The 14,871-nt window shown below is 44.1% G+C and overlaps 1 protein-coding gene across 1 annotated transcript in view; it reads right to left on the bottom strand.

Annotated features, from left to right (window-relative positions):
• Positions 1–14,871, bottom strand: part of LOC146975643 (uncharacterized) — a 62,802-nt gene that overhangs the window by 37,703 nt on the left and 10,228 nt on the right. Inside the window, exons 3-6 of the mRNA XM_085796639.1 lie at positions 9,360–9,438; positions 8,975–9,203; positions 5,614–6,118; positions 3,442–3,615 (exon numbers count right to left, since the gene is read on the bottom strand). Coding sequence (XP_085652765.1) covers positions 3,442–3,615; positions 5,614–6,118; positions 8,975–9,203; positions 9,360–9,438 — 987 coding nt within the window. The remainder of the gene's footprint in view (positions 1–3,441; positions 3,616–5,613; positions 6,119–8,974; positions 9,204–9,359; positions 9,439–14,871) is intronic.

Genomic DNA, 14,871 nt, shown 5'->3' with positions numbered 1-14,871 from the left:
GCGGACACGCGGATACGCGACCACACACGTGTGGTGCGCATGGACAGAGTCGTGCTGGAACTCTAATAAAAGCTAGGGGCCAGATCTACAAAAGGTTTGCGTGTATTAAAACGTGTGCAAACGTGATTGCACGCGCAAACACACCTGATCTACTAACCGGGCGCACCGAGGATTGCGTCTCTCAAATGGGCAAAATAGCACATGCAATCCATTTAGCATGTCTGCCTTGATGAATATGTAAATATGGGCGTTTCTGCCAGAACGCGCAAAATACTGGGAGAAGTAGATGCAAATAGATTTATTTAGCGCACGCAATGTGATTTACCAAACCAGGAAGAGATTGCGGTGGCTGTTTTTGCGTCTTTATTTACCACGTCTGAAAACCATGTACTAGGCTAACTGATACAACTTTGTGAAAACGTATGCGCTTATTGATTTGATGCCTACTAGAGCCCCATGATCTTATGTTACTGATTTTACGCGCCGTTACGCACGGCCACGTCTCGTCCTCTCCTCTCCTCTCCAGTACCTGGCTGCTCAGCTGCGGTCGCCGCTGCCTTCACCCGTCTTTGATCCCTCTGGTCAGTGGTCAGAGCGTTTAGATCTGTATGTCCCACCTGAGCTCTCTATTAATCCACTGGATCATGGGCGGCACACACACACACACACATTATAGGTGTGTGATTGGCGCTGCAGCTGCTGCCTGTTCGTCACCATATGACGAGTTGGGCCAAACAGAGCACGAGAGAGATGAACACACATGCTGTCATTGTATGCATCGGATCAAATGTCATTCTGTCCCTTCGTCCACCCAGCTGTCTGTCCACACACTCTCCATGGTGGAAACGATTGCTAGAGGTCTTCGGAAAAACCCGACAACCCGAAAACCCGAGGTTCCGACCCGACCCGGCTTGGGTCTTGGGTCCATTCACAAGAAGTGACCCCAGGGCGGAACCGGTAGAGTTTGTCTCGGGGCTCGGGTCTCTTATTGTGAAAGGCCGGGTCCTACAGTACCCGAGAGGACCCGGCAATTGGCTGTCACAGCTGTCAATCACCCTCGCCCACCCCCTTCCGTCCAATGCGAGGCTGCGAGCTGCCTGTGTGACTTATGTCACGTGATCAAAACAACTACACGACTCTTATGACGACGTCAAAGGTGACAGTTCAAGCAAAAGTTAGAGCCAAGGTCAGGACTCGGGGCAGTTAAAAAGTTTGTTTATTAACGTAACGTTATGGTTAATGGTTCAAAATAGTTAAACAGTTGCCGTAGCGTGTTGTTACCGCGGTATGCTCCGCAAAGCACATGGAAACTCCAAAATGATAACGTTAATTAAACAAGAAGAAATGCCTGGTGGATTGGCGTTAGCAATGGCTAAGAAGAAGGATTACAGTAGCCTACATGACCATCTAAACAAGAAAATGACGCCGTGGATTTATTTCTGTTTACATCACGTTATGGCCGGGGGGGCTGGCAGCGGCCGCAGCCGGAACCAGGTAGAAGAAGACTACGTTTAGGTAAGAAACAGAAAGTAGTAGCTAATAAAAACAAGTCTTATTAACGCTTTTTAAGGGTTCGGTTCGGGTTCGGAACTCATATTTACAATAATAGCTCAGGGCCAGTCGGCTCCGGGTCCAATTTTCATGGGTCCATTTGGGTTCGGGTCCGTCAAATTGGACCCGTGAAGACCTCTACCACGCGCAAAACCCTCATTTGAATACTGCGGTTTGCACGTGTTTTCATTTAGCGGGTTACTCTTAGTAGATCACCTGTTTTGCGTGCGCTAACCAAACACGCAATATTTTAGCTGGTGCAAACAATTTAGTGCCCGCTATCTGGGATCTTAGTAGATCCGGCCCTAAATGTGCTAAATCGCACTAATAACTAATTAATTTTCCCCGCGATCGCGTTCAGTGACCGCTCGTGCTGCCATCTGTTTGTTTTCTTTTTTTCCCCTCTTCTGTGTGTGAGCTGCACTTTCAGTTGCAGCTGATAGGAGGGTAGTCACACTGAGTGTGTGGAGGCTCAACAGTGATTGGACATCAACTCGCGGGGTGGGCTTTTGCCTTAAACGGGCAGGCACACACATACATGACACAGCTGTCTGTAAAGCAGTAAGAGCTGATGCAAGCTGAATCTGAAATACCGCGGCCCAAGAGCGTATTGCACCGTGAAGGTACCGAACGGTTTGGTATTTTACCGAGAACCGTTGGATCCCTAGTGGGGACGAGGCGGGTCGAAGAGGAGCACCGCGACGGTTGGATAGCATTGGTCAATTTCTATGCAGGCCCACGGCTGATAGACTGAATGGATTTTTTTGGTTTTGCTATTCATATTGTGTAGATCGGACTACAGGACCGTAATCGCCACATAAACGATGTTTATAATAATTACCAATCCTCCAAATCGTAGACCATAGCTTTAAGTTAAATAAATAATAATCTGCTGTTGTTTTTCAGTAGAACATCCTTCTACCTCCATCACCAGCCTCTCATCACTGACACTAACAAACTATGAACCTGAAAAATCACAGAAATGAGTTACATTTACAACATATATATATATATATATATATATATATATATGAAGAGCTCTTTTCCAAAACGCTATAAATCCATTTTAATAGTTTTCCAGAAAATGACATTTTTTACCTAGACCCACCCATTTTGTTAATACTCAATTTATCCTGTTAAAATGATTGTTGGCTCAGTCTGAACATGTTGAACAATGATTATTAAATCAAACAACAATATTGTTGATTAAAAACTCAAAGTTTATTTAATTTTTTCTCAAAACGCTATAAATCCACATTTAAAAAAACAAAAACTGACGGTTTCTGTCTTGAAAAACCAACCAACATGACATGAGAACATCACTGAGTTGCGTGTGTGTCTGTGTGTGTGTGCGCGTGTGCGCGCGCGTCGGGGGGAGGGAGGGGGGCGTCGACGGTAATGATGTCTGTCTCTGATGTTTGACTAAAAATAGATTTAGCGCTTATCGCGGTTTGGAGGAGAACTGCATCTTGCGGTGCCTTTTTAACAGGGAAATGTAGCGATTTGACGTGACACGTTGATGGAGCAGTGAATAGGCTCAGTACACAGCAAAATGGCATGACAAACAAATTTTTTTTAAATTTGGCGTTTATCGCGTTTTGGAAAAGAGCTGGAAAAAAGCTTTTTTTTTTTTTTTTTTTCTTTTTGGATAGACTGTGGCGTGCCGCCACAAACTTTTTCAAATTTTAAGGTTTTTGTCTAGTATAATCCCCAGGTATTCGACCTCATTCCCCTCGGTATGAAATATGAACATATCCAATGAAGAACAACCTTCCTCTGTGATCAGACATCCTGACAGACTGAACACACACAACAACACACCGGAACTCTCTGTCAACACCTGCTGCTGTGTTCAAGTGTCATCAGATAAACAGCTGGATGGATCCTCACCTGAGAGTCTCCAGTCCACAGTGTGGACTCTTCAGTCCACCAGAGAGTAGCCTCACTCCTGAGTCCTGCAGGTTGTTGTTACTCAGGTCCAGGTGTCTCAGACTAGAGGACTGGGAGCTGAGGACTGAGGACAGAGCTTCACAGCTTCTCTCTGAGAGGTTACAGCTGCTCAGTCTGAAGAGATAATCATGAGTAATTAAAGAAGAAATTAATATATTTTCTGTCCTATTGAAAACACAGAAGTGTCTTACTATAATAATGAATAAATCCAACTATTTTAGACTTAGAGATACTTCATTGATCCCAAGGGAAATTCAAGTATCTAGTAGTACAGACTAGAGGCTGACATTTTCTCGGGATTCCCGCGGGACAAATCGGGAGTCAATTTATTTTGAATCACGTGATTGGGACGTGACGGGAAAAAAATTAAACAGGAGTGAACGGGACCGGTAGTCAAGCGCGACATTCAAAGAAGCACAAGCCAGGCAGTAGGCTACGTTAAGAACCCGGATTGTGCACCCAAACCGGTCCAAAAGTTCAGTGTGTGGACCGATGTACACTTCACACCCTCAGTGATCACTGTCGTGGCTCCGTAGCGGAGTATAACCTGTGTAAATCAACACTGGGGCGCCGAAAAGGGGGGGTAAAAGAGACGGACTCTAGGGGCCCATGACTGAGGGGGGCCCAGAGAGGCCCCTAATGATGATGAAATGATAATACAGAAAAAAATAACAACATATATTCACAAATGTTTTATTTTCAATGTCCTGGTAACGATAACTTTATTTGTTTTGGAAACATCAATGCCTGCAGGGCCCCCCCTTCCCCCCCTCTATTTATGTAAAATGGTTCAGTCCAACTGGATCCGCTGCAGGTAGCGCACCTGCGGTGTGTCACAGACAGCGTCACAACGGGCAAGGAGGCGGAGAAGGCAGTATGCCTCAAATAGCAGGCAGCCCAAAACGAAAAGAAAAGAAATTAAGAGAGGAGAAGGAGTTGAAGGATCGACAATATGTCACCCAGTAGGCCTATTACAGAAAAAAAAGGTGGGTTTGTTAGTTGTGGTGGAAAGTTATGGAATGGAATATTAACTTTGTCCCTGTCTGTGGTCTATAAGCTAGCTCACTTTTCTCACCATGTTAGCTCAAGAAAACTCTGGATTTTTACATTTCACTGTTATTTTAGTTAAATAATCAGTCCAGTCAAACATTTATCAAGCTGTTCTTATTCCATTTGTTGACCTCCCCTCTGTCAAAATGATGCCTCATTCTGAACAGAGTCAAGTGCACCAGCAGCTGCAGCAACAGTAGCTCTCTGTCAGCCCCCAACTCCCCCTGCCCCTGAACCAGCCCCAGTGCCCCCACATGAGGAAGGAGGTGTGAGGAGGAGCAGCTGTGTGTGTTGAAATAATAATAATAATAAAAAAAATTAAAATAATAATAATACATTTACTACAGTCTCAAAACAATTGTCAAAAATACCATTAAAATGCATAATTGTATGTAAAATAGCATCAAAACATTTTTGCGGCTGTGTTGGGGGCCCTGTAAAGATTCTTTTCATGGGGCCCAAAATCCCTAGTGGCTCCCCTGAATCAACATACCGGTAGGCAAACGTTTTCCTCCAGTCAGAGGAGTCAGCTGATGTGGCGGCGTAATCTCCACCTCGCATTAAACAGCTGATGTACACAAGCAAAAAATAAAGAAAGAAAAAGAGAGAGGGGGAGAGATAAAGGACGAGGAGGGTGTTCATTATTGCTAATTGAAATAACAAAACAAGACGGTAGATGTGGCGTCAACACATCTACCGTCTTGTTTTGTCTGTCATTCAGCCTGCAGTGCGCTGGCGGGGTGGGGGGGGGGGGGGGGGTCCGTCTGTCAAATCGTTTACACGATGACTGTGTTAATAGAAAAAAACGGGAACAGGACGGAGATCGGGACTGATTTATTCGGGATTTGAACGGGACAGGATTATTTTTTGACTTTGTCACGGGACCGGGACGGGACGGGAATGTTTTTGCGGGAGCGGGATGGGACGGGATTGAAAAAACACTCCCGTGTCAGCCTCTAGTACAGACATACAAATAATATAATCGCATAAAAAAGCAATACAACACGGAGATAAGAACTATATACATCTACATAATCTATGTACATCCATCTGTACACTTACAGAGCTTTGTTAGAGGCTTTGATCACTGGCAGCAGCCTCAGAAGAGCCTCCTCTGAAGCAGAGTATTTCTTCAGGTCAAAAACGTCCAGATCTTCTTCTGATGACAGTAAGATGAAGACCAGAGCCGACCATTGAGCAGGAGACAGTTTATCTGTGGAGAGACGTCCTGATCTCAGGGACTGTTGGATCTCCTCCACTAGAGAACGATCATTCAGCTCATTCAGACAGTGGAACAGGTTGATGCTTTTCTCTGCAGAGGGAGTCTCTTCAATCTTTTTCTTGATGTACCGAACTGTATTCTGATTGGACTGTGAGTCACTTCCTGTCTGAGTCATCAGACCTCGTAGGAGAGTCTGATTGGTCTCCAGTGAAAGACCCAGGAGGAAGCGGAGGAACAAGTCCAGGTGTCCATTTGGACTCTGTAAGGCCTCGTCCACAGCGTTCTGGTAGAAATGTGTTGATTTGTCTCCAAACACTTGAGACCAGCTGGGTGTTTTTTGTTGGTCTGAGTTTGACATCAGGTTGAGTACAGAGTTGATGAAGGTCAGATGAACATGAAGAGCAGCCAGAAACTCCTGAACACTCAGATGGATGAAGCAGAACACCTTGTCCTGGTACAGGCCTCTCTCCTCTTTAAAGATCTGTGTGAACACTCCTGAGTACACTGAGGCTGCTCTGATATCGATGCCACACTCTGTCAGGTCTGATTCATAGAAGATCAGGTTTCCTTTCTGCAGCTGCTCAAAAGCCAGTTTTCCCAGAGACTCAATCATCTTCCTGCTCTCTGGACTCCAGTGTGGATCTGTCTCAGCTCCTCCATCATACTTGACCTTCTTTAGTTTTAGATGAACCACCAGGAAGTGGATGTACATCTCAGTCAGGGTCTTGGGCAGCTCTCCTCCCTCTCTGGTCTTCAACAGTTCCTCCAGAACTGTAGCAGTGATCCAGCAGAAGACTGGGATGTGGCACATGATGTGGAGGCTTCGTGATGTCTTGATGTGGGAGATGATCTTTCTGGCCTGCTGCTTATCTCTGAATCTCTTCCTGAAGTACTCCTCCTTCTGTGGGTCAGTGAACCCTCTGACCTCTGTCACCATGTCAACACACTGAGGAGGGATCTGATTGGCCGCTGCAGGTCGTGTGGTTATCCAGAGCCGAGCAGAGGGAAGCAGGTTCCCCCTGATGAGGTTGGTCAGCAGCACGTTGACTGAGGTGGACTCTGTCACATCAGTCAGGATCTCAGTGTTGTGGAAGTCCAGAGGAAGTCGAAACTCGTCCAGACCGTCAAAGATGAAGACGACCTGGAACTGATCAAACCTGCAGATTCCTGCTTCTTTGGTTTCAGTGAAGAAGTAATGAACAAGTTCCACCAAGCTGAACTTTTTCTCTTTCAGCACATTCAGCTCTCTGAAGGTGAAGGGAAATGTGAAGTGTATGTCCTGGTTGTCTTTGTCTTCAGCCCAGTCCAGAGTGAACTTCTGTGTTAAGACTGTTTTCCCAATGCCAGCCACTCCCTTTGTCATCACTGCTCTGATTGGTCGGTCTCTTCCAGGTGGGGCTTTAAAGATGTCTTCTTGTTTGATGGTTGTTTCTGGTCTGTTTGGTTTCCTGGACACTGTTTCAATCTGTCTGACCTCATGTTCATCATTGACCTCTCCAGCCCCTCCCTCTGTGATGTAGAGCTCTGTGTAGATCTGGTTCAGAAGAGTTGGGTTTCTTGCTTTAGAGATCCCCTCAAACACACACTGGAACTTCTTCTTCAGGGCAGATTTGAGGTTACGTCGGCAAACTGGAGCAAAATATTCTGAATGCAAACACAAGATCAGTAAGAAAATATAACATTTTAATTTTGCAGTGTTTCCCCTACAATTATACAGGCCAACGAGAGCCCCCGCCAGGCCAAAAAAATAATAAATTATATGGCAAAAATAAGCGACATATCCATTCTATTCATTCAGAAATCAATAATCATTTCTGTTTAGGAGGCTCTGTGCAGCGCTGTTCTGCAACGCAAATTAACCTGCTTCGCTGCCTAATAATGACGCGAAAAAAGATTGCAGGTGACAGACGCGTGTCATGCGAGAGAGACAGGGGAGGGGGGAGAGAGTGAGAGGGGAGATTGACGCAGAGCAAAGGGACTGTCAGGTGGAATCGAACTGGGTCGCTGCAGCGGGTCGTCGTTTTTAATCGGAGTGTTTCAGTGACGGAGAGCGGCCTGACGCTGCTTCATTAACGCCATTACGCTGCCGCTGTTTCAGACTCGGAGCAGACGCACGCAGCAACAGTCACCTGTTACCGTTACCATACCAGCGAGAAAACGTGTCCTTTTTAGGTTATAACCCTGTTGTCAATAAACACACGTGGAGACAGTGCTTCAACCGAACTACACAGCTGTGATGATTGGCTGTTTCCCTGTCACTGTTGTTTCAATGTCCCACATCCTTGGGTTTTACAGGGGCGTCTCAATAAACTAGAATAACATGGAAAAGTCTGGGCTATTTCCAGTAGTTCAAGTCAAATGGCCCCAACCAAGTATTGAGAGCATATAGATGGACATACTTTTCAGAAGGTCATTTTCATCATTTTCATCTTAAAAATGCTTTTTTAAATTGGTCTTTTCTAAAAAATAAAAAAAAATTTAGATCTACTGAATTAATACTGAAGTTAAATTGTCCACTGTCCACTGCAGCATGTGAATGTAAAATCTGATTGGAGGAGCCAGCTATCTGTTAAAATGTTGTCCAGGTTTATGTTTTTGGCCATGAAAGGCCCCTCAGTTCAAGATTTCAACTGTGATCAGGCATTAAACAGGTGGCTCACCTGTTCAGATAGGGCACGGAGGGTGTAACTGCCACTGGTCAAATAATGTGAAATAGCATTTAATTTTACATGTCTGCAATGGTTGCCATTTAAATGTAATTATAAATAATAATAAATAGGCTACTGCTTTCTGAAGAAAGAAGTGTTGTGTAGTGTTGTATACAGTCAACAGGAAATGGATTTTAGTAAGATATAAGTCACGAGTGAAAGTATGTACCTCACAGCCAGAAAAAAAAACCTCTTAGGCAGGGCAAGTAAAAATTTAGATGGGGCAAGTAGATTTGAGAAGTCATTATCCTACAAGTAGGAAAAAACCTTAACGTTGGACCCTGATGTGGGCCTCCTTTTATATCTAATAGAGGGGGTGCGTGCTGTCCCACACGCCTCGTCTGTTCAGGGTACCACCGGGCCTAAAAAATATTCTAGGGGAAACATTGATTCCTCTAAATAACGACTATATGAACACATTTCCCTCCATGTGTTGATTTCAGTGAACGTCTCATTTGTCCATCATGTTGAATCTTTAGAGAAATCCTCTTACTGTACTGCAGATGCTCAGCCAGCTCCTCCTGCTTCATCCTCCTCAGGAAGTTCACTGTGATCTTCACTAATGCCTGTCTGCTGCTCCTCCTCTGGTCTTCATCCTCACCATCCAACACCTCCTCATCCTCCCTCTGACTCCCTGAGCATTCTGGGTAATCTGGACTCAGAAGCTTGTGGGTCTTCTTCAGCTCGTTCTTCACAAAAGTGACCATGTTCTCCTCCAGCAGCTGGAACAGAAACTCTATGAGTGACAGCATCAAATTAAAACCATGGAGCCAAACATCAGATCCATGTTGGACAGACAATCCACTGGTGTCAGAGTGCAGCATGGAGATGATTGTGAACACAACAGATGTAACAGCAGCTGTTGGACATGTCCTCACCACAAATATGGAGTCCAGGTGTGTTTGGTGCTGCTGGGCAGACTGACCACTGGGAACCTCTGAGCTCTCCTGGTCCACTCTGGGGAGGAATCAGTGTCAAGTGAACAGTACAGAGAGATAATACAAGATAGACTTTATATGTCCCCTGAAGAGTGATAGAGATAGAGCACATGAGTTTTAAAAGTACTTATATATTCATGCAATTGTGCTTTTTGGTTTTCTATGTCTGTTTTGACTGACAGACTATGTCTGTTCTCCACATTTCCACACACCTTTCACTATATATCTTTCACTATATTTTAATCAAAAATCAATTAAAAAAAATTCACAACTTATGTGTGAATAGTTTAAAGAACCTGCAAAGGTACTATCAAGTCACAAATGTGAATGATTTCCTTTTCTTAAATTGGGAAACAATAAATGCTGCACATCTTCAGAAAAAGGACCGTCTGAGCAAACTATTTAATAGGGGTTCATATCCTATATGCAAAAGACACACGAGACACACGAGAACTACTAAAAAGAGGAAATGGGCAAACCAGCTACAAGAGGTTCCAACACCAATGCTGACTTAGGGACAATATTGGGAAATATGAATGAAAGCCTGGAGACAATTAAAGAGGAGCTGAAAGACATGAAGCAAAATATGATGGCTGAAAGAAGAGAATGCAAACAAAGACCTGCTGCTGAAGGTGCTTGGGAACAGAGTGGAGGAGCTTGACCAGCAAGTCAGACTCAACGATGTGATTGTGACTGGCCTCAAGATCAAACCACGGTCCTATGCTAAGGCGGCTGCAGGCAACAAATCGAGTGCGCCTGATGAAGCGGAGATCAAATCTGTGGAGAGGCAGGTGGCTGAGTTCCTGGGCACCAAATACATCGATGTGGATTTCAACAATGTTGAAACATGTCACCTCCTTCCCCGGAGGAACAGTTCTGGAACACGCGCTGAGATTCACCAACAGAAAGCACAAGATTGCACTACTGAGACTGGGCAAGAAACTCGGACGTCTTCATCAATGAGAATCTTACCAAAAAGAATGCAGACATCGCCAGAAAAGCTTGTCAACTAAAGAAAGCTGGGAAGATTCAACACACCTGGACAACAAACTGCAGAATCTACATCAAAACAAATGGATCAACACCAGAGGCCTGTACCACAAAGCAGGATTACTGTTTTAGCGAGGTAACTTCAGGGTTAACCGTGGCTTTCCGGTACTACGAAGCTGGATTCATTCTTACCGAGGTGAGTTACCATGGTAACTTACTCTGAACGGCAAACCTGCTCCGGGGCAGGGTAGCTTTCAGGATTGATCTGAATCCAGTAAAAGGCTCCACCCACCGGCCAATCAGCTGTACGGGAATAATGACACTTGTCCTCTCACCGGTAACCGGAGCCCAGATAGTGAGAAGAGCGTTAGGCTCTAACAACGGATTTTCCGGGACAGATCACATCGGTTGGATCATCACGCTGATTATCCATACGAGAGGTAGGCTGCCGGTTCTCATGGCCCGGACTTCTGCCAATAGTTTTTTTTTTTTTTTTGAGTGTGTGTGTGTGTGTGTGTGGGGGGGGGGGGTGCTGAGCGGACCCGTCTATAGAAACACGCGTCTATATGGGACAGGCTTTTATTTAATTCAGAACAAATGTTATGCTCAGCAAAGATGGAAATATAGTCTAATATAATAAACTTGTTCTGTTGTTTGGCCACTGTTTAAAAGAATCAGAATATAAGAAAAGAATCGGATCCAGAACAGCATTCATTTACAAGTTTAATCAGCACTGATTTAATAACTCGGGTCAGGCCACGACCGCGGGCTGCGCATTCACAGATTCACAGCAAGACAAACCGGGCTTGAGTTACCGAGTTGATAACCAGCGTCGTGGTACCGCTGATCCAGAGTGACAGTGTTGTGGATAGGTTCAGCTGGATAGGCTGACAGTAACCCCGGGTAGGCTGAGCTTGCTTCGTGGTACAGGCCTCAGAAGAAATCAAAACAATGCAATCAAAACAATGTAGCTGGAGTCAAACTATGGAACTATGGAGCTGGAGTCAAACTATGGAACTCTCAAAGTAATGAATTGAAGACTTGTACTAATGTTTTCCAAGCCAAGAAAATGCTTAAGGAAATAGCAATCAGAAATTATGATAAATGTAGCCAATGATTCTTATAATGCTGTTTTCATTATTGTCTTGTTTACATTATCGTAAGACTACAGTGTGCTCAGTGACTAACAGATAAGACAACTTTAAGTTCTGTTTATGTTTTGTTTTGTTTTGTTTATGGTGATTGGTTGTTGTTGTCATTTTGTTTCCTTTGTTTTGTATGTTTTATAGCAAGAATGTTGCTCAGTGACAGATTACTTGGAAAATTGGATATTGAGTGAGGGGCAGGCAATATAAGATGTATCTTCTCCCTGCTCCCTTCCAACCAATGGAAGAAATGTTGTGATGATATTGTCAAATTGTGAAATTGCCTTGGTTGGAATAAATAAAAAGAAAGAAAGAAAGAAAGATCAGGAGTGCGGACGAGCTGGAGAAATACGACCAGTAAGGTATGGATCATAAACACTTCATAACTACAACACAGCAAAGGACAAGGGTTCTATTACAGACTGAAAGGACAAGGGAAATATCAGAATGGATTGCTGAGCACGAAAGTTTGGAGCTGACAACAAATCAAAGTGTTGATCATACCTTAATAGACCCGAATAAAATATTTGACCCGGAAAACCACTTCTATGTTAGCATGACGGAAAAATGCCATTATTACACTGAAGATCAATAATAGAGATGAATGGAAAGTTGTCTTTAATTCACTTTAATAGCACTGTAAAATTAAAGCAGAAGTAAGTGATATTTTTGTGTTAATATGAGTCTTAAATAGTTATATCTTCCGACAGCAATCACTTACACAGAGTGTTTGGACCGAAACACGGGTCTGTCAGTCACTCTGCTCTGCTCTGAGCCGAGGAGAAAATTTTTCTTGTATCCTACAATTTTTATCCAATGAGGAGAGAGAACGGCATGAAGGGCTGTGTGTGCAGCCAAGGGATGCACCTGAATGTGGTGACGTAGGGACAAGGACCAATAGATCCATGACGAGGGCGGGGCTGCTAACTCCGTCGGCTGACAAGAAGTTATGGTGCATTCAGGGCAGCCCGTAATTCGTGTTTTTCCGACCTGTGAAGGCGTACCAGTTCGATCTGGTGCGAGTTCACGGGTCGGAAGTTACGAGTGGCCGTTATAGTGACTTTCACAGGCAACAGATCGGAGAAACGCGAGTTGCGGGTTGCCTGGAACGCTACAAAGTCGTAAGTTGTGACTTGAAGCTGTAATTTACGGTTTCAAAAGCCTGCCTGGAACGCAGCATTAGCCAAAACGACCGGACCACTTACTTCTGCTTTAACTATTGAGGCAAAATTGGAGCAGTGTATACAATGAAACAGATGTGGATAGTGCTTATGATTCCTTTTTGCAAATATTTAACGCTGTATGACAGAATTGTAATTAAAAATAATAGTGCAAAACTGAGTTACCCTCACTACTTCAATGAAAACAACGCGAAGGAAGATACACTAGGATAACTTTGATAAGCAACCCAAACTCAATGTTTCTCACACCAGTGAAGGACACAGAGATAAGCCACCTGGTCACCAAATGTGTAGCAAAACATCAACTGATGTCAATGACCTCGACATGAAACTGATTAAAGTACTTTTTTTTGGCGTTTTTGCCTTTATTTGATAGCACATAGTGAGATAGACAGGGGGAGGCAGAGGCAGAGAGAGGGGGAATGACATGCAGGACGCAAGCCCGACGCGGGATTCGATCCGGAGACGTACGTCCTGCGTTGAGGACTGTAGACTCTACATGGGGCAGCCGTCTTAACCACTGCGCCACGCACCGCCCCGACATGAAACTGATTAAGACAGTATTGTGAGCTCTGTACTATCTGCTGTTGTATAATGTTATGTTGGAGAGTAGAGGCTAGAGTAGAGGCTAGAGTAGAGGCTAGACAGTCCAGATAAGTAGAGAGAGTCCATCGACCGGCAACAGCGGGGAACATAGGACCCTTTTAAAATAATTAATGAATGAGTTAAATGAAAATTAATTACTTATTCAAGTGTTATTCAAGTGTTGATTATTCAATCAACTCAATGCATTGTTCAGCAGATACGCCCAATATGTCCATAGAAGACTTGGAAATGTTTGGTGCCAAAAAGGCGTATCTGACGTTTTTGCCATATTTTTTTGATTTTAAAATGTTTTAGAACATGTTCATTGTGTTAATATGCCATAAGTTTATTACATAAATACTTTACGGTTAATGAATACAGTTGATTGAAGTGTGGTCAAAATTTTGTTTTGTTTCTCCTTTTTTTGGGGGGGGCGTTTTTGCCTTTATTTGACAGCACATAGTAAGATAGACAGGAAAGGGGGAAGCTGAGAGAGGGGGAATGACATGCAGGAAAGGTCTGTAAGACACGGGATTCGAACCGGGGACGCCTGCATTGAGGACTGTAGCCTCTACATGGGGCGGCCGCCTTAACCACTGCGCCATGCACCGCCCCTGTTTTATCTCTCCTGTAAAGTTTGTCAAAGCCACTTACGCCCCTCTGGATCATAAACCATAACAATGATGATTTCACCTTTTGCTCGTTCTCTCTCTCAGTATTTAAAGGAGTCATCACCTGGTTTTTTATGTATCCAATCCCCCTTTAATTGCTTTGAATCAGTTCTTAAAACTTATTGGAAACATTTTTTTTAAAAAAATTCAAACATAGAGCTTGTTCTGACACTTTTTCATATGGCAACTTTCTCTCGTGAGAGTAGGCGCGAGGTTTTGACTGGTCCGGATGTTCAATGTATTAATATGTAATGAGGCGCGCATTGATTGGACGCAGGGAGGACAGAGCCGGAATGGTGGCTGGCCCTGTGGGCTACATGCAGGCTGTATTGGAAACCGCATACCTATGCTGCTCTGTCATGTACAATAACCATGTTATAACTTCATAAAATAAAACAAAATTGTATCGGTTCATTGTAAAACATGTATTTATTGATGCAAATGTGGTGATTTCTGTACGTAGGCTACAGAGCCCCGGTGCAAAGCTGCTGCTGCTCTGTGTGAAGCTTCACTTTTCATTCGAACAAACTAATACGACTGCCACAATTGTTAGATTTCATCAATGAGACAAACGTTTATCACCTAAAAAGAATTTAACCAGTCGGCGGTAAACCTCTACAAACCTGCGGGTAAGTTAATTAACGACCGTTTCCTCCGCGGGCATGACAACGTAGTTTGACCGGTTAACGAGCAGCTGCAGGCGGGTTGCTGACGAGTTACTCTCCGCTCCTCTGCCTCGCTGGAGCTTCACTTCTCCCAACGCGAAGCAAACTTCTAAGCCGTCATTTGGATAAACTAACCGCACATTGGGGATCTAAACCCTTACTTTCTCGCATGAATAAATATTAAAACTTAATAAATTAACGACCCTTTCCTCAGG

Source organism: Trachurus japonicus, chromosome 13 (assembly GCF_045865225.1).
Source record: "Trachurus japonicus isolate A0001 chromosome 13, Traja_1.0".
Classification (NCBI taxonomy): domain Eukaryota; kingdom Metazoa; phylum Chordata; class Actinopteri; order Carangiformes; family Carangidae; genus Trachurus; species Trachurus japonicus.
This window is presented reverse-complemented; position numbering and strand designations above follow the sequence as displayed.